Source organism: Hyperoodon ampullatus (assembly GCF_949752795.1).
Source record: "Hyperoodon ampullatus genome assembly, chromosome: 1".
NCBI lineage: Eukaryota > Metazoa > Chordata > Mammalia > Artiodactyla > Ziphiidae > Hyperoodon > Hyperoodon ampullatus.
The window spans coordinates 215,283,891-215,304,432 of NC_136914.1; the positions used below are offsets into that span (position 1 = coordinate 215,283,891).

Below are 20,542 nucleotides of genomic sequence, written 5' to 3' on the forward strand. Positions count from 1 at the left end.
AAACAAGGACGGAGCTGACTGGCTAGAGGAAGGCAGCTCTTCGGCTCCATGTGCATATGTGGACATGGCAGATCATGGCTGGCAACCTCAGTCTTTACCTTTGTGACTTTCAAGGAGTCATACATCCTGAAGACAGGAGAGCTGTCTGGTGGAAATGAAGTCCCATTTTCAGAAGAGATCCACAGATTTGTAGGCATACGAGTCCTGCCTTAATTCCCTGAATCTGATCAGGATATAAGTTCATTCAACATATTTCAGTTGTTATTCTTATTTAAAAGCCCCGCCCAGGAATCTTCCCATCTAGTGTGGAGCGAATTAACTGGTCTAAGAGGCTTTAAAGGAGAAGCAGCTGAGACCCCAGTCTTGCTAGGGGCTTTGTCCAATTAAATCCCTCAGGGCATTTAAACAAGAGCCAGTGCATTAGAGCACAGTGTATATTGACAGATGTGGGAGTTTTCTCACTGTCTTAGAAAAGAATAGACACTCATCTGATTCTGTGTACCCAAGAATGGTGACAGTGAGTGCAAAGAGAGCTGCGCTCTCTGAATCCCAGGCCTGGCTGAGCTGAGTTTCTGTGTTGGCTAGCTGCTGCATAACAAATCGTCACGAAACTCAGTGGCTTTAGACAGATTTGCTCACAAATCTCCAGGTTAACTGGGTGTTTCTTCTGGTCTTGACTGGATTCACTCATGTGTCTGCAGTCAGAGTGGGTTGAGTCAGAAGTGCAGCTTATCCTGTCTGGGTCTCTCACATACTTAGGGGTTGGCTGGTTTTGAGCTGCTCCAAGATGTTGCTGCCATCACGTTTAACAGCCAAACCAAGTCACACAGCTAGCCCAGATTCAGGTGCTGGGGTAATAGACTCCAGTTATTGATGGAAGAAGCTGCAAGATCACATGGCAAAGGGCAGCTTCAGGAAGAGGAGGGGGTAAAGAACTGTGACCATTTTCACAATCCATCGGTCATCCTCTAACCTGTTTCTCCACCCGGGGAAGCCTGGGGCTGGGGAAGGAACAGGTCAGGTGTCAGGAGGCTTTTCACAGCAATGGGTCAACCCAAGCTCCAGACTCTGGCCTTCTTTTTTTTAATTTATTTTTATTTATGTTTATTTCTTATTTTTTTTTTTTTGTGGTATGCGGGCCTCTCACTGTTGTGACCTCTCCCGTTGCGGAGCACAGGCTCCGGACGCGCAGGCTCAGCGGCCATGGCTCACGGGCCCAGCTGCTCCACAGCATATGGGATCTTCCTGGACCGGGGCACGAACCCGTGTCCCCTGCATCGGCAGGCGGACTCTCAACCACTGCGCCACCAGGGAAGCCCTCTGGCCTTCTTATACTGCCTTTTCCTCACTGCTGTCATCAGAAGTGAGGGTGCCCTTTTGGTTCACTTGCTTTTGATGTTTGTAGAAAACAAAGTGCTTCGATACAGCACACTTATTCTTGAACAACTAATGCTGATGAATACAGGGTTGCTTCTTCTTATCTTAACACAATGCAACAGTCCTGATCAGCTTTCCTGATCAGCAAATCCACTCCCCAGTGTTGCCAGTCACTCTTGATAACTCAAGAAGATCATCTCTTCATTATTTCAAATCCCCGCCCACTGGCACTGAGCCACTAACTGTGCACTTTGGTACAAATTAAGTAGAGTCGGTTGATTTAGGATTGCTAAATTTACTACTGCGGAACCACTTACTTCTTGCTGAAGGTGCCCAGCTCACAACTTCACCTCCATCTTTTGGTGCACATCCAGGCCTTCCCAATAGGACCCATATCCCATTGCTAATTAATTCAGGGACAGAGGAGCGGAGGGGATGTGAGGACGACCTGCCGAGCTCTCCAGAGTGGTCTCATTTCTTGGGTTTCCCTGGGTGTCACAGTTCAACAACTTCATGGATTCCATGAGATGCCCTAATATTCTCCCAACAAATCTCTCCTTTTAAAAAAATTTAACTATCCAGAATTGATTTCTGTGGCTTACAACAAAAGCCCCATAACTAACATACCTCTAAAAAGTTACTGTTTAAATAGCTAATGGTCTCTCCTTCACTGTTGTTTCACGGGTGGGGTGGAGAGAGTAGCCAACATACACAAGGAGCAGAAACCACTATCAACATGTTCAATGTACATATCTTTTGCTCCTTAAATTCCACTTGTAGGAATTTATCCTACAGACACACCATCCATCCAAAAGACAAATGTATAAGAATATTCAATACGGCATCCTTTTTAATAGTAAAAGATTGGAAACAACCAAATACTCATCAGTAGAGGACTGATAGTAAATATCCAAATATCAGAATACTGTGCAGCGGGTAAAAAGATTGGAACACATCTGTATGCGCTGATAACAAATGGTTTTCAAGACATATAACTAATTTTCAAAATCAGTTTGCAAGTGCTTCCCTGGTGGCGCAGTGGTTAAGAATCCACCTGCCAGGGCTTCCCTGGTGGCGCAGTGGTTGAGAATCCGCCTGCCAATGCAGGGGATACGGGCTCGTACCTCGGTCCGGGAAGATCCCACATGCCGCGGAGCAGCTAGGCCCGTGAGCCATGGCCGCTGAGCCTGCGCATCCGGAGCCTGTGCTCCGCAACGGGAGAGGCCACAACGGTGAGAGGCCCGCGTACTGCAAAAAAAAAAAAAAAAAAAAAGAATCCACCTGCCAATGCATGGGACACGGGTTCAATCCCTGGCCTGGGAAGATCCCACATGCCACGGAGCAACTAAGCCCATGTGCCATAACTACTGAGCCTGTGCTCTAGAGGCCGTGAGCCACAACTACTGAGCCCACATGCCACAACTACTGAAACCCCGTGCGCCTAGAGCCCCTGCTCCATGACAAGAGAAGTCACTGCAATGAGAAGCCCACGCACCGCAATGAAGAGCAGCCCCTGCTCGTCTCAACTAGAGAAAGCCCGTGCACAACAACGAAGACCCAACACAGCCAAAAATAAGATAATTAATTAATTTTAAAAAATCAGTTTGCAAAATAGTGTATAGGATTTGTTAATCATTTATATTTTTTATGTTTTTAAATAAAATATAATATATATACTCATAGTGGGTAGAATATCTTGGAAGGACACACGAGGAGCTGGCAAAGCATTATTTTTAACTTTGTATTGTATCAGATGTAGAGGGGCATATATTACCTATTTACAAACATGAGTGAAAAGAATTTTTTTTTAAGAAAGAAAAACTAAGCCCTAAATGCCCATGCCTCTACCCTTGAGTGTCTGGAGCCCACACTTGCTCTCACCACCCCACACGAGTGGCTGTTGGAGATTAAACCTTCCTTTCCTGCCCAGAGGACGCCACATGAGCTCTGATCACCTTAAGGCAGTTTCAACCATTGAACTGCTCTGCAGAGGTGCGTGTGGAACCCACAGATGAACTTGGCAGTGAGGTGAGCTGAGGGGGAAGTAAGCATGGGCGCCTGACCTTTGGGGAGCCTGTGACAGATCATGTGATGATTGTTTCTCCTAAATCTAATCAGGTGTTTATATTCTTGTTTCTCTGAAGAACAACATCTTTTTTTCTCCTCCTTAGAACTGTGGCCTCTCACCATATTCCCAGGACTGAAATCCACTCGGAGAATAAGGATAAAATGTCTATGAACTCTATTCATATGTACATTATTTCTTTCATTAATTTATAACTACTTTAGTGTCAGGTTTTAGAAGGTGGAGGGCACAGCAGTGGCCAAAGTAAATGAGGTCTGTGTCCACATGGAATTGCATTCTAGGTGGGAAAAGGAAGATTGCAAATAAATAGACAAAAACAAGAGAGATAATTATAACTTGTGACAAAGTGATGAGAAGCAAACAAATAAGGTGCTAGGGATCGGGTGGGAGGCTGGCAGTGGAGGGGCTTCAAAGGTGGCCAGGGGTGGCCTCATTGAAGAGGTGACATTTAAACTAATCATTGGATGACAAGAAGGAGCTAACCCAATGGAGGTCTAAGGAAGAGAGTTTCAGGCCACCAGAATGGTAAGTGCAAAGGCCCTGAAGTAGGAAAGAACTTGGCATGTTTGATGGAGGCCACTCTGGTCATGTGGGGAAGGTCAAATGGACAGCAGGAAGAGAAGAGGTCCAGGAGGCAGACAGTCATCTGACATCTCCTATCAGCCGAATTACCTATTTTACCCACTGTTAGATTATCACAAATCTTATCCTGTGTCAGCACTGCAATGTCAAAAAAAAGCATAAATGCCTTTGTCTTCTCCACAGTCCTTGTCAAGTGCTCCAGCACCTGCCTGGACCATATGAACAGACTTCCAAAGCTTGAATACCTCATCACTTAGGTCAACCAGATGGCTCAAGTCTGGAGAAGGGGGAAATTTATTTTCTATTTCAACTTATCCTATGTAAGTATTTCCCCTATTCTTTGCGGTGGATTGACACTCAACAAATCTTGTTGATAACTTGCTCAGAATAACTGATATTCAGCAACTCCTTATTTCACTCTGGATAGTCTGGATTCAAATCCCATCTCATCACTCATTAGCTGTGTGACTTTATAGGCAATTAAAGACCTGTCCCTCTGTTTCCACATCTGTAAAGGGAGGCAAATAATGGTACCTACCTCATGGGGTTGTTGTAAGACTTAAATTAGGTAATACATGGAAAGTACTCTGACTGCACATACTAAGCCTCACTAACTGTTGGCTGCTGTTCCTTATGACTCTAGGGCAAGTCTTTTCCATTTTCTTCATGGAAGGGCCCTCCAGCCTGGACCCCAGTGTCCTGATTATTCAGGAGCAGAGTGAACTTTAACGTGGAGGCATATTTAACTTGGGGGCGGGGTAGGGCACCAATGGCATTTGCTATGTGAAGGCTTATCTGCTTGTTGTGTGAACCAGCCAAGCTGCTCACAGATGCTTGGGTCAGTGAGTAATTCATGACAGCCTCAGAGGGTAGAGTCTTGTAGGACAGGTGTGCAAACTTCGGAGGGTCTGAGGAAACTCGACAGACATTACGTGTTCTGGTGACATGGGCTTTTATGGGCTCCTGAACCCAGCTATTCCAAATTATAGCAGGATAATATAATAATTGCTATTGTTTTAAACCCTTACATTTTGGGCTGGTTCATCCCATAGCAATAGGTCACTGGAACACTAGTTAGTGAGAGGTTGTGGTCAGAGGCTATTATGGGGGCCATTGGCTCTGTCTCCAAAGCTCATGTGCTCAAGTATTACTAGACTGCCAGAGACAGAGATAGACAGACAGACAGACAAAAAGAAAGAGGAGGTTTTCTTAGACACTTCCTTTCACTATCAGCGAATTGCAAGGGCATTTCCATCCATTCTAAGTGAGAAACACAGCCCTCCATGATTCAAGTTTGCTGCAGTGTCCTCACTGGGACTTGTAAAGTACTAGGTGATAAAATAAAAAATTGGAAAGTGGGGCCCACTCAGCTCAGAGTTACAGGCACGTGTACATAGGCGCAAAGTTAGAGACATTTCACCTCCTCTTAATCAAGCATTCTTTCATCATCCCAGACTTGTGGGAAGATTTGACCTCTATTATTAATCTTGTTTTGTGTATTTGTGTAGATTAAAATATTAAGTGCACACAGTATGTTCTATAATCACCTGCTGTTTCCTTGAAGCAGTGTCCAATTGATAAGGCTCGAATATAAGAAAACAGCCCAGGCACTTGATCCAGAGGGAAGGAAGGCCTGGAACATCCAACAGGGTAAGTCTCCTGCCAGCTGTGAATGAGTGCAGTGGGGCAAAGAGCCTTGAATTCTTGAGTCTGCTCACTGCTCTGGTCATGCTTTTGGTGAGGCCAAATATCTGAATTTATTGTAGATGGTGAGCATCTGGACAATCACTCTTTTCCTGCTGGGAGCAGCCAAAGGTAAAACATATCCCACGTGCCCCTTGGGAAGGGCATAAACCCATCATCTCGGCACTGGCCAGAGAAAGCTTCAGCCATGGCAGGGCTTCCAGCGGCTGCAGACGGCTCCAAGGTTCCACAGAGACGCGGGTGGGGCTGCAGTTTGTGCGGGTCCATCTCAGAGCATCTCCCCACCAGCCTGCCTTCGTGTCCAGGAGGCCCGAGGCCAGACTCTTCCAGATAAAGCATTAGACACCTGCCTGGGTTAACATATTGACTTACCAGTGTCCATTATCACATTCGTCAAATAAAACTATCGGAAGATCTAGGCAGGGAACACAGGACTTTTAAGTTTTGATGGTGGTTCGAAGCAGAGAGGTCTCTGTGGGATTCAGTGAGACTGTTCCCCGATCAGAAGGTGGGCACGGGGGGAGAGAGGGCAAGGAGAGAGTTGATGGGTAGAGGCAAGTGTCTGCATGGTCTTCAGCCTGTCCCCAAGCAGGGGAGCATCCAGGCCAGCCTCGGGAGCTAACCCCTGAGCAGGGTCATCTTTTCTCTTACAGGAAAGGAAGTTTGCTATGATTCCATTGGGTGCTTCTCTGACTCTGAGCCCTGGGGTGGAACCGCCATCAGGCCCCTGAAAGTTCTCCCCTGGAGCCCTGAGAAGATCGGGACTCGCTTCCTGCTCTACACCAACGAGAATCCAAGCAGCTTTCAGGTGAGACCTCTGCCATTTTAACATTGTGGTAACTGGTGAGGGGCTGTGCCCACTGGGGGACCAGGAGTTCCTACCTCTGTACCCTCTGCCTCTACCCGATCCCGCCAGCTGCCCCCAGGCCTAGCCAGACCTGGACAGAGTAGGTCTCCGGTAAAAAAGTTGGCTTGAATGAATGAATGGTTCACATTTGTCAGAACCTCTAGCTAGTTATGTGATTCTGGTGTTGGGCAAAGAGCTTATGGAAGAACGTATGGAAGGTGTAAGACCATGAGCCACAATCCAGACCCAGTAGAGGTAGTGATTCCTGACTTGGGAAGGTAGGGCAGGGAGAGAGAGGTCAGGGTGGGCTTCCTGAAAGAGGTGGCTTTTTGCTAAACTTTGAAAGGTTGTATATTAGAAGAGGCAGAGATGGGGAAGAAAGAGACAGGCTAAAATGGCTGGGCTGCAAAAACACGGAACACTTCTGTGTTTGTCACAGATTCTTCTTCCCTCTGATCCATCAACGATTGAGGCATCCAATTTCCAAACAGACAGGAAGACCCGGTTCATCATCCACGGCTTCATAGGCAAGGGAGATGAGAGCTGGCTGGTGGACATGTGCAAGGTAGGGCCTGGTTCTAACCCCTGTGGCCTGCGCTGCGGGCAGCTGCCACTGCTTCCCACTAATGTCTCCACCTCCCTTTACGCAGTCTCAATTAGTGAGCTCGGAACAGGGAATCCTGACATATTGAGGTACCTTTATGCAATTAAAATGCCTCTTCACCAAAATAAAAATCCCCTTCCAAGTTTCTAGCCTGCATCTGTAGCCTGAAGCAATGGCATCTGCTGCAGGAACAAACGCTCCTGTCCTCTCATTTCTGGTTAAATCAAGCCTAAATATTGTCTGCTTCCATTTCAGTGAGGCTACTTTGTGTTCCTATAAACGCAGGATTATGTTCTTTTTGTTCAAGTCTTTCCCACTTCCCTGAGAGTCAGAGGTGTGTGCTGTGACCATTTATTTGAGACACGGAGAGCTTCGACTGACTGGGTGACCAAAATGGCAGAATAGAAAGTGCCAAACCCACTGTAATAGAGCCTCTTTTGCTCAGAACGATAGACAACAGAATAACAAACACATGTTCACATACACATACACACAAAAACACATGTGCAGAGGCACGCACACACAAATACACACGATATACCATCATCCCTTCTTTTCTTCTGTTCACTGATTCAATATGTTTTTCTGGCACCTAAGAATTTACCCTAGCAGTCTGTCTTCCACCCTCCGACCTAAAATGTCAACAGGAAAAGTTACAAACTCTGAGAATTAAAATCATTCTGCATTTGACCTTGGTTGTACCAGCCATTTAACTCTTGGTATCACTTTTGTCCCATCATTAATAAGTATCTTAATGTATAAACTGTAAGATATAGTTTATATCCCAAATTCTCCAGGTTTGTAAGAGATTCCTCAGGGCTGCTTTAAAAATAAAAGCCCTGAGAAAACGGCTGTTGGTATCCGTGTGTGTGTGATCACACATATTAGTATCATATATGTGAAAAGATTCTAGGTGGATTTTAAATTTATAGTACCATTTTAGTACCATCAAGGTGGTCATATGTCCTGCCCGGCAGAACTTCTAAGGATATATCAGTTCCTTTGACATCCAGGAAGAAGTTTCCCTTTCAGAATTCTTCAATATCTTTTAAATCAGTGCCGTTCTATTTTTTAAATATCTTTAGTGTGTTTCCTCCATGAAATACTGTGCTATCCTGACTGTAAAAATAGTGACACTTCCCTCCCACCTTAAAACTTCGTAAATACCCAGCAGCCTGGGGTGAAGCAAGCCCAGGCTTTGCCAAGAGGCTGAAAGGACCCCTAGCAGTCAAATCCACAAGGTCGTTTAGACCCTGGCTGCCAGAGAATGCACTTGAGACCTTTTCTTTTCAAAATAGGACTCTTTGAATGATGCCCTGGCTTCAGCCCCCTTATTGAATCAACCTGATTGAATCTGGTCGAAGAAAACCAGAGAGTGGTCAGCTTTTAATTAGTCTACGAACTAGAGAGGGAATCGATCTGCCTTTCTTGTAGCTTTTGCCCTGAGGGATAACTCCTATTGGCAACGGGATTCCCAACAAAGTCGAGTTCATCCCAGTGCCCCAGCCAGTGGTAACTCTCGGCGACCGTTTCTGAGCTCTGGTTGGAAGCGGTTTCACGAGCCGCCATGATAACCCCCTGGTGTCTCTCCAACACCAGAACATGTTCAAGGTGGAGGAGGTGAACTGCATCTGTGTGGACTGGAAAAGAGGCTCCCAGACCACCTACACGCAGGCTGCCAACAACGTGCGTGTGGTGGGCGCCCAGGTGGCCCAGATGCTGGCCATGCTCAAGGTGAGTGGTGGCCAGGCTGCGAGGGAACACACAGCACCCACCGGTCTTTGTTGGGTAAAGACACAGCTGAGGGTTACATGTTTAAAGAGGAAATAGAAAGAATTGATATTTCTCTTGGAGTCTTACTTCTAAAACTCACCTCAAATCAAAACCTATGGTGTTTGTGCTCAAGGCGCTGTAGACCTATAAAAAACAAGTACTTCTGGGTGAACATCTCTGAGACCAACAGGTGTGAATACTTTGAGCTTGTGCCATTTGTTTGTTCATCCAATATTTGGGCACACATTGTCAGGAGCTCTGTTAGGGAATAAAGAGAACAGTTGAGGTCCCAGGCCCTGGGGGAGCTTACAGGGACCACTGAGTGTGATCAGGGTTCTGATGTGGGGAGGGGGAAGGGCGGCTACAGGCTTTATAGGAGCGTGTGCGGGGGTCAGGGGGGCAGCTAATCCAGTCTGGGGAGCGGGGGTCGGTGATTAAGGATGTCTCCCAGCAAGAGACGTCTAAGTTGAGAGCTAATGGCTGAGCTGTGTCGATGTGAACTGGGTTCGTGGTTGGGGAGACATGACAACAGGAAGAGGAAGCTAAACCAGACCCAGAGGTGAGAGACTACGACATATCTGAGGGCCTGAAAGTTCCACTAAGGGTCTAGCTAGAAAAGAGTCTAGAAAAACAGGTGTTGAGTCAGAAGAGCTCTGAGGCTTTCGTAAAGGGCTGGGCTTGATCTTACGGGCAGTGGCAGGTTTTCTGCAGAGGAGTACCAGCATTAGGTTTGCAAAAACCACAGCACAGAAATGTCCTGAAAATACAATCTTCCCTCTCCAGTCAAACTACAGTTACTTACCTTCCCAAGTCCAGCTCATCGGCCACAGCCTGGGGGCCCAAGTGGCGGGAGAGGCAGGGAGCAAGACTCCAGGCCTGGGCAGGATTACAGGTAAGACTTGAGGGCTGGGGCACAAGGTTTGGTCCCCAGTAGCCCCAGAACGTGATACAAGACTGCAGCCTAGCTTGGAGCTGGCCCCAAAGAGTCCATCCCCTTGGCTGTGGCAGAGCCGGTTAGAGTCTGCACAGAGCATTTTAGGAAGCCCCCCGAAGCCTATCTTTGTGGCAGGGAAAGTGGTGTCTTTGTTCTCTTTACTTCCTCCGCCTCTGTCCCCATCCATTTTCTGGCGATGTGGGTCTCTCGGCAGGACTGAGCATCCAAGAAAATGCAGAGTAAGGCTAATATGAATGTGAGCAAACATAATTAAGACAAGTCCATATTGTCATTCCTTTCCCCCTTCTCTGAAATCAAGGGCAAAATAGAACACAAAAATTTTGCTTCCACTGCCTTCGTTGGTAGAAGAAACCCAGACACCATCAGACCAAAAGCATCCTTTTAACCCAAGCAAAGCCTTTAAATTATAACCACAAAATATATCAATATAATATAATCATTATAATGTTAATATAATAATTATAGTAAGCATAGATTAAGTGCCTGCTTATCCCAAATACTGTGCAAAGTGCTTTACGTTTTCTCATTTAATCCTCAGAACTAAAGAAAAAGGCTGAGGGAAGCAAATGACTTGCCCAAGGTCACACACCTAATCAGTGGTAGAACTGACATTCAATCCCGGTTCTGCTGTCTTTTGGTTCAAGTCTCTACCTTTATAAGAACGTTCCCCTTTATTTTCAACAGACAATTATGTTCGTGCCTTTTCAGCTGCTCTGATCAAACCTTCAGAAACAATTGTTAAATCTAGGAGTCCTGTCAAGAAGGAAATATAGTCAGGGAGATATAATTCTAAATATTTACTTATATACCCATAATGATGTGCCAGGCACTGTGCTAAATGCTAAATATATTATCTCATTTAATCTTATAGCTGTATTATTACCCCCTTTTATAAATGGGGAAACTGAGGTGTAGAAAAAGTCAAGGGACTCACCCAAGGTCATGCAACTTGCTCAAAAAATAGCCGAGTAGGGATTTGGAGCAAGGTACCCAAGTCCCAGAATTTGTGTTTTGAATTGTGATACCATACTATTTCGCCACTTTTTCCTTCAAACTTGGGAAGAGAAAGAGAATGTTGAAGGAGAAAGATATACAAGTAAGTGGGAGAATCTGATGTGGAAAGAAACCGTTGCCTAAACAAAATCTAAGTTTCTTTGCTCACCTGCCCTTCTCTATCCATGCCACTGGAATGTAATGAGCATCATTGAGAGTCAATGTCTCCATATTCAATACCCCGGCCATGGCACTGCACAACTCCAGGGTATGGCATCCCTTGAGTTAGGTAGCGTACAGCCTGGGCAACTGTACAACCTCAATCCTGCTGGCACCTATAGCCAGGCCTATTGTGTGCAGCATGGCCATCTCTTTTAGGGTTGGATCCTGTAGAAGCAAGTTTCGAGGGTACTCCTGAAGAGGTCCGACTCGATCCCTCCGACGCTGACTTTGTCGATGTGATGCACACGGATGCAGCTCCCCTGATCCCATTCATGGGTGAGCCCCTCCATGTTCCAGCTGCAAGCCCATGCACTTGTGAGAGCACGTGCTTTTAATGAGAGTCCTGCGTTATGAAAAGCTCATCGCTGTTCTAAACATTTCAGGCTTCGGAACGAAACAACAGGTGGGTCACCTTGATTTCTTTCCAAACGGAGGAGAGGAAATGCCCGGATGCAAGAAGAATGCCCTGTCGCAGATCGTGGACATAGATGGCATCTGGGCAGGTAAAGCCAGAACAGAGTGGGGACATCACTTCCCTGGGGGAGCAATGCCACTCCCACAGCGAATCTTAAAAATGAAAACACACTGCTCTTTGAAAATATACGATCCCCCCTTCTAGACCTTATTTCTTAAAAATATAGCCACGTATCATTTGTTATATCTCAGCTCTGCTGATTTATTTCCTTATACATTGTGTGGTGTCCTGGAGTGAACAAGCAACAAAGAATTACAAAACCATTGCTTAAAGCTATAACTCCAACCATCAATTGATAGCTACCTAATAAAGGAAGGAAATACCATAAAAGTAAATATCCTGAATCTAAGAGGATTTTTCTGCCAGTTGTCCCTTGGGTGTCATTGATATGGTTCAAGCTTATGTAACTGGTTTCAACTCCATAGACAAAATGGGAATATTCCCAATCATGTCCACGGCAAATCCATTCACATGAGAGTCACCACTCCTCTATGTTGGGGAAAGAATAAGAAGCAATCACGGATAAGGAAGGTTAGAGCAGAGACTGTGCTACTCAAGGTGGCTATTCTTTATCATTGATCAGCACACCTGGGATAAAGGGCATCTTTCAGATACAGCTCTAACTCTGTATCTAATAAGGTCAAAATGGCAATAAACAGGTGAGATTTTCAGCCAGACTCATCATTTGGCACCACACAGGTTAAAATCAAATGGGTAAAGACTTCTATTGAATGTGAGCATACTGGCTTGGCAAGGATGGATACCATCAAAGCAACTATTAAGGATGAGGAACTATGTGTTTGTATTTTACAGCTTTACGAGGCTTTGCATGGATAGAGTAGCCTACACTCTCCATCAGTAATGGTCAAGCAAGTTCAGGCCAGGTCTGGAATGTGTGCTGTGACATCTGCCACTTGGCAGTTATTTATAGGAGCCAAGGAAGGTTCTAAGAAGGAACAAGACATGAGAGTGAAAGGCATGCTCATATAAAGCCACCTAAAGCTACTTGACCTTCCTTTTTATTCACCTAAACATGGCATGACAATGTCCTTGCCCTGGTTTGGTCATGCCTAGGAGGTCAAGTCACATCCAGCTGTGTCTTCGAGGACCTCCAGCCTGGTGCTGGGACACAGAATGGAACAGAGGTTAGAGGCCTGGGCTCAAGCACCAGATGGACTTGGGTTTAAATCCCAGCTCCACCACTTCTTAGCTGAAATCTGAAATCTGAGGCTGTAGCCTGTATATCTTTCTGTAATTAGGGATGGCATGTTACCCACCTCTGAGCAAAGGTGAAGCTTACAGGGACAATACATGTAAAGTGCTCAGAACATTGCCCGGCACACAGAAAGCAGCCTTTATATGTTAACTGTCATCTTGTGGCTGGGTTTTGGACTAATCTTCAATTTCTGAAAATATGGTCCCACTTTGGAACCATCCCACTTGGAGACAGAGGCAGAGAAGTTGTCATGGGGCCCTGACCACCTGTGCAGACTTCCCCCTGTGCTTACCCAGGAACCCGGGACTTTGTGGCTTGCAATCACCTGAGAAGCTACCAGTATTACTCGGAGAGCATCCTCGATCCCGATGGATTCGCTGCGTACCCCTGCGCTTCCTACAAGGACTTTGAGTCTGTAAGCTATTATGCCACCTTGAGTCCCAAGGTGGGGCTGTTGCCCTGCTGCGTTGGGATCTGTAGTACTCTCTCACCAGGGTCTGATCATCCCCTACTTGTTTTGCACTGCATGTCAGAGTTCACGGTCCTGTAGAGTGGAGGGGGAAAAAAGCCTTAGGCAGGAGGTAGCTAAAATTCTAGAAGAGTCATGTGGGAGCGGAAGATTCTGGGAAATCGGAGTGTAGAGCAGTCAATTCAATGATCTAGGAAGGCTTCCTGCAGGGGCAAAGTTTGAATCTGGCTGGAAAATCATAGAGTTTAGAAGGAGGGGAAAGAGTGCACGTTTCTGAAAGGGGCTGAGCAAGTACGGAATGTGGGAGAGAAGAATCTACACGCCAGAGAGAAGGAAAGGTGGATGCTGGGGTTCTACATGCTGGGCTGGGGGTTTGTGCCTCGTGCAGCTGGCAACAAGGAGAGAGATGCACGAAACGATACACCGGAGCCTGCCTATGCGGGCTCACTAGAGCCGGTGTGAGCATCTATTCCCGACCCCACATTCAATGACATCGTGTTGATAGCCTGAAGTTGGCCCCAGGCACAGAATATTTACACCACAGAAATTGATAAACTCTACAGGACTTTTTGTCCCAGAGTTGCCTGTTAGTCATTCACCAGCATTCCACTCGATGGAAGGCATATTTGATCTAACCTGGGGCCCAGGCATCAATATTTTCTGAAGCTTCCCAAGAAGTTCTAATGTGATGTGCCTCAGGCTTGGGTACTACATCCTGGATGAAGTTAGTTTAGAGACCATCTATTCCAATCTCTTTCCAGTTATGAAAGAGGAAACTGAGACTATAGGAAAATTGTTCCCCAGATGTGTGAATCATAAAAAGACAAATTCACACCTTACAGCCGGATCCATCTTGCTCATTAGAACAAGTGCTTCCCCTGTCCAGATGAAGGGTGCCCGCAGATGGGCCACTACGCTGATAGATTTGCTGGCAAGACACGTGAGGAGCAGCAGAAATTCTTCCTGAACACAGGAGATGCCAGCAAATTTGCTCGTAAGTTGCACTGTGGTTTCCCACCCAAGTAAAAGAGGTTTCCTTTCTGTTTTACATAAAGGGGTGGCCTCTAACCTGAAATATTTGTGGGTACATTTCATCTTAGTAAAAGGACACATCCACCCAAACTACCCCATTGAAGACTCAACCAAGGATTTAGAAAGGGTCTGCTTTACTTTCATTTGATTTCTATGGCATGAAATGAGTGGACACAAACAGCATAATTAATGGGATAAGAGCAATTTACCTGTCTCTGTGGCCATCTTCTCTGAATTTTCACCACCCCACAGTTCCTTGTCCTATGCATTTGAAAAATCGTGTCATCCGCACCTGTTCTATCCATTCAAAATTTATTTGGTATCAACTCTTTGCTTATCTAGCCCACTTAAGAAGCCCAACTCCAATCTCCTCAATTTCCAGCCTTCTGTCCATGTGTCCCTCATGCCCGTTGATGGGGGGGTGCCTCTCTGGTGGAGGGTTGGAGGGGATCAGAAAGGGGTAATTTCTCTCAAAATTCTGCTGAATGGACTAGGACATAGGGTAGAGTCAGGCATGTTTCAGCCACTTTGTGCCAACCTGCTTTATGACAGTTCCCTAAGATATTGTACTGTAAAAAAGAGACTGTGTTTATATAAATACATAAATATAATACAAGTCTCATATAGTTTTTTAAGTCAGGTTTATTGAGGTATAATTTATAAACAGCCAAAGTCACCCTTTGTAGTGTATAATTCTGAGTTTTGATAAATAAAAAGTCATGTAACCATCTCCAAAAGCAAGATATAGAACATTTCCATCATTGTTTACGTATTTTTTAAAAAGGCGTTGGTTAATCAATCCTTCCTCTGACGTAGTGATGCACAAAATACTTGCCAATATTTTCAAACAACAAATTAAACATTCAAAACCATATATTCATTCCTCAACTAACATTTATTTATGGGCCACAGGCTATGCTAGATGTGGGGTGGTGCAGGGATGAACAAGACACCTTAGCATGAAACTTATAACCCGGCAGAGAAAACTGAAACTGAGCAAGCAGCTACAAGTGTGTTGGCTCGATGGTCTGCTGCTGTGACATGGTAGGACAGCGGACCTGGCCCTGATCAGAGGAAGGGGCGGGAAAAACAGCTCTGAGGATGTAAGGACAAGTAGGAGTTAGGCAAAGGAGGTGTCTGTGTGTGTGCATACATACGTGTGAATGTGTATGTGAGTATGTGGTGTGTATGTATGTGTGTGCATGTGTATATGTGTGTTTATGTGTGTGTGTGTTTATGTGCACATGAGTATGTGGTCATGTGTGTATACGTTCCCGTGTATGTGTGTGTGCTCCTGGGCACCAAGACAGCCTTTCAGGCATAAATCTGGTTGACCACTGTGTTGGAGACTGCCCAGGGCCCTGGAGAGGCAGAGGGAAGACACAGACCTTGCCCTTGAGGCTCCCAGGACTGCACCCCTGAACTACCTTTCCAAATGTGGGGACCAGCCCTTGTTCCTTCTCTTTCCACCTTAACTCATAATACTGTCCTTCGAGAACAGAGCTGTCCAACAGAACTTTCTGCCACGATGGAAATGCTCTGTGTTGTCCAGTGCAGTAATCAGTAGCCACATGTGGCAATTCAGCACTTAAAGGGTGACTAGGGAAAGTGAGGAATTGATTTTTGTTTTATTTAATTTGGGTTTAAATTTAAGCAGCCACATGGGGCTAGTGACCCCTTTACTGGGCGGGCAGGTCTACAGGGGTCCACTGCCAGATATGTGTTTCTCCTTAAGGCCTAGTTTGAGTCGTAGGTTAACACGTAGAACTTCTTCTACTTCGATGCCTCAGTGTAAGGGATGCGACAAGAATCTGAGATTTCTGTCAACTATTTTGTGCATGAATAAAAACTCTTTTCTATGCCCTGTGCAGGCTGGAGATACGGAGTTTCTATAACACTGTCTGGAAGAACAGCCACTGGTCAAATCAAAGTTGCTTTGTTTGGAAATAAGGGAAACACTCGCCAATACAATGTCTTCAAGTAAATGTCCTTTTTTGGTACCACCTCTCACTTGATACACACGGCCTTCACATCCATGCACTGACATACTTGTCGTCTCTTTATCAATGGATTCTAAATTATTTACTTTATGTACTGAAGTTAACTTCAGATTTCTGCTAACACGTGTTCTTTTCTCTATTATAAATCTAGGCATTTTATTCTTTCTCTCTCAATAGATCAGATTTTTTAAGATAAATCTAATGTTAGCCCAGATATCATATTTTCTGATTAGCCTAGTCACACATGTTTGTTGTGTTAAACTAGTGGATAACTTGTTATTGTACAAATAATTCTACCAGAAAAAAATAATATGAAGGAATTATATAGTTTTCTATAGGAAACTTTTGAGGGTAAATTAACTTATGTTTGAGGAAATAATAGTTAAATAGTAGTTTAAGGGACTTCCCTGGTGGTCCGTCCAGTGGTTAGGACTCTGCACTTCTACTTCAGGGGGCCACGGGTTTGATCCCTGGTCAGGGAACCAAGATCCACCTGCTGCATGATGTGGCCAAAAATAAAATAAAATAAATAGTAGTTTGAGGCTGCTGGCATATAGCTGACTTTTCCATTTCTCTAACCTTTATTTGAGAATTAATTTGGAAAAAATCATCTTGTTAATCTAGAGTAGAAAAGAGTGGCAGGGACTTATATGGTCCTTAGAACTTGTTTCAGTGAATGGGAATATTTCTATTTCTCTGTTTCAAGGGGGATTATCACACCAGGCTCCACCCACTCCAATGAGTTTGACGCGGATCTTGATGTTGGAACAATTGAGAAAGTCAAGTTTCTTTGGAATAACAACGTGGTAAACCCAACCTTCCCCAAAGTGGGTGCAGCCAAGATCACCGTGCAGAAGGGAGAGGACAAGACGGCGTACGTGTGTCTTTGCTGGCTTGTGCCTAAGGATGTTTGTAAAGACTTGCCTTTGTCATGGAAACTCACCCCAGAAAGTCAGCTGAGGTTCAGCCTGTGTTCTCAGCATTCTCTGTGGCAGGCACAGATGATACAGCCCTGCCTTCTATGAAAACTAAGGAGGAAAAATAAGAAAGAGAAATAAGAAATAATTTCTGAAGGGTATAAAGTTATAAGTATCCGTTAGAGAGTGGCTACAAGTTAAAGAGAGGAAGATCAATGAAAGTTCAGGATAATAGAAGGCAAAGGAAATCAGTTTTAGCAAAAGATATAAAATTTGAGATGAGGCGAGAGAGGTGAGGTGGCAATACCTGCAGAATCTTCATCCTGACCCGGGGCATCCCTGGCTGTGGCATCTGCGGGGAGGTGGGGGTGATGACCAAAGCTCAGACCCCAAGTCTGGCCAGCAGGACACCCCCGTGAGGCTTGGCGAGAAGCAGAGCCTGAGCTCTTGGTCACTGATTGAGGTTTAGAGGTTAGGTGGGGTCACTAAACTCAAGCCCCAGGGAATGTCACACCCCCGGGCAGGGGGCGGGCAGGGGGGCGGGTTGGCAGACCTCACAGCAGTCTCATCATCTGGATGACCCTGTGGGGTCCACCCTGTCTCTGTGAGGGGAGGACCGAGGGGCTGGCCCAGGCAGGGCGTCCGCGGAACAAGAAGGTCCTCTCACTGAAAGCACAGTGTCGAGGAGGCCAGTGGGGAGCCCTATGCAGGCTGGGGGTGCAGCCGAGGCCTCCTCTCCGCCATCGGAGGACACTGGGACTCTAAGGTCAGTGGCCCAGGTCCCATTAGGAAGTGGACCTGTTTCCTGGATCCTGGGATGAAGCTAAAATCATGTCAGAAGAAGGTGGTCTCATTGGAATCTTTAAAATGAGAGGCATTCCCAAGGAGATGCCTTGCTCACAGGTGGGTTCAAGAAAGGAAAAAAAGTAGGAGACCAAATCACCCAGGGCGTTGCACCCTCTAGGTGCATCAGCTGCCACCTCAACCTGAGGGCAGCTTCTCCGCCTGCCGACTCTGGAGGGAATCTATCTAAGAGAAGCTAGATGGTGGACCTCAGAATTTTAAAATATAGGACGATAGAGCCTCACAAACTATAATAGTGTGGGGAGTAAAAATACTGAATTCGTCAACTTATTCAAATATTTTGCTGTTAGGAAAACAGCCAATAAGTAACATTAAAAAAAATAATAATAAGTGGGAGACTAAAGAAAATTAAGACTTTGGTCCAACCTCCTCTCATATCCCCCTCAAATTTTTTTAGTCACCTCATTGGGGTTTCAAGTCCTACCTGCTGACAGGAATTCCCGCCAGTGACATGGTATCAAAAGAAAACTGTAGTTTCCCCCCTTTATTCCTCTCTCCCCACACACCATCCTCCTTCCTTCCTCTCTGACTTTAGTAAGTACCAGGTATGCCTGGCGTATAGGAGGGGATGCAAAGACAGAGCCTGCTTTTGAAGAGTTTACAGTATAGCTGTTGAGAAAAATGGACTTATGGTTCATTGGATAGGTCAAATGACAGACTAAGAACTGCTCGTGAGGGGCCCAAAGAGGGTGCTGGGGAGACGGGCAGAGGGACAGGGGAGGTATGTGAGGGGCACGGGGAGGCCAGGCTGCTGAGGGCGGGGCTCCGGTGCAGAGGACAGGAATTCGATTGGAGGTTAGGGTTAGGGCTTCCAGGAAAGACAAATGAGATACAAAGAGAAAGTGGGGAGGGGCCAGCGAAGGTGAGGAGAGAGGATGCAGCTTCAGAGCTCACAGGTGGTGAGAGAATCCCATGTTTCCTGGAAGAGCTGTAACCACAACCACTTACATCTGCATTGTTTTCAAATTAATTATAAAGCTTTTTTATATTTATTGTCATGAGATTCTCACCAATCATGGGAGGGCGCTAAGCCCTCTTCTACAAATAAAGACTCCATTGCTGAGACTGAGTAACCAGCCCCGTATCATGGCTGGAAGGCAGGAGGGGGCAGCCCAAGGGGAGAGCCACGCCCCTGACTCCAGGTTTGGAAGGCAAGGTCAAGAGGGGTTTGAAGTTGACCACCACAGAAAACGTAGGCCACAACATCAGCTTGACCTGTGTTTGCATCTTGGCTCTTCTACGTATTGCCTGAGAGCCCCCTGTGCCTCAGTTTCCTCTCCTGTGATGTAGGACTCGTAACAGTACCTCCTCACACTTGTGTGGTGAGGATGAAGTGCGCACTGCCTGAGTGGATCAGCTAGTGTGGCTGCCGACAGCTAGCAAGAGCTCCATCTACTGTAGCTGCTGTGTTTTCTTGAGCTGCTGTAGGCTGAACCGGGTCCCCAGAATGGCTGGGGGCAAGAGTGAGCCCATCTGTAAACCCCTCTGCTGGGTTTATGGGGGGCCCACTTGTACTGTGGAGAAGGAGAACTGTGAGAGGTCCAGTCGCTGCCCCAAGGTGCCCATAGTCCTGGCTGCCAGAGGACCCAGAGACCAGGGACCACTTCTGAGCGACCCCTGACCTTGTCCTGGGGTCCAGCCAGCCCCTCCCCCTGGAAGCCCCCAGGCGATCAGCCCACCAGGAACTTTTTGAAGCTACCACCCTAGCGCAGCCCTCATCCTTTTGAATTGTAAATCAGCGATTACCTTTGCCAGGTAAGAATGCCAGCACTTAAAAAGATTCCTTTCTCTCCACAGATACAGTTTCTGTAGTGAAGACACCGTGAGAGAAGACGTCTTGCTCACTCTCATGCCCTGTTAAACTCCGGGTGCGATGCAGCCGCCGTGTAACACTAATAAAATCCGTACATGCATCTATCTGCTCACAGTACCTGTCGCTGGTGTCAGCTGCCCCAGGTGGGACATTTGGGAATTGACTATGTTAAAATGCCCTGCTCATTTCTGTATATTTGGGTTTCCTGCCCTTGACCTCCAGTTACCACGCCCCTCTCCCCCCAGTTTCCCTGGTCCTCGTGTCCACTGTCTTCTCCTCACCCGAGGCGCTGCGACAGACAGCAGCACTAGAGAGTGGAGCTGGGGCCTCGGCAGAGCCTTTAGTCCTGCCCCTCATCCTGCAGGTGAGGGAACAGAGGCGTGCGGGCTCGCTGTTGCAGCACACGGAGCGGATGTGCCCCATCAAGGCTGAGGGTCAGGCCCCTGACTCTGGTTCCCGGGCCCCTCCCTGACTCTGCCATCACCTTGAGATCATGGAAGGCCGTGCTAGGACGTGGCCCCTTTGTGATGGTAAATTGTGGGGTGATGGGACCACTTGGGGGCTCTGGCTTTTGGTGAGGTTAAGGGGCTCCAGCACCCAGAGACTGTGGTGG

At 46.4% G+C, this 20,542-nt stretch overlaps 1 protein-coding gene across 1 annotated transcript; it reads left to right on the forward strand.

Moving 5' to 3' along the window:
• Positions 1–5,811: 5,811 nt before the first annotated feature.
• Positions 5,812–19,977, forward strand: LOC307048154 (inactive pancreatic lipase-related protein 1; the record flags this gene model as incomplete). The annotated part of the gene is made up of 12 exons (XM_079697095.1): positions 5,812–5,860; positions 6,403–6,557; positions 7,036–7,161; positions 8,800–8,934; positions 9,757–9,865; positions 11,300–11,419; positions 11,527–11,646; positions 13,131–13,249; positions 14,168–14,297; positions 16,207–16,315; positions 17,042–17,209; positions 19,914–19,977. 12 exons carry the CDS (start codon positions 5,812–5,814, stop codon positions 19,975–19,977), a joined length of 1,404 nt encoding a protein of 467 aa, XP_079553221.1.
• Positions 19,978–20,542: the final 565 nt, after the last annotated feature.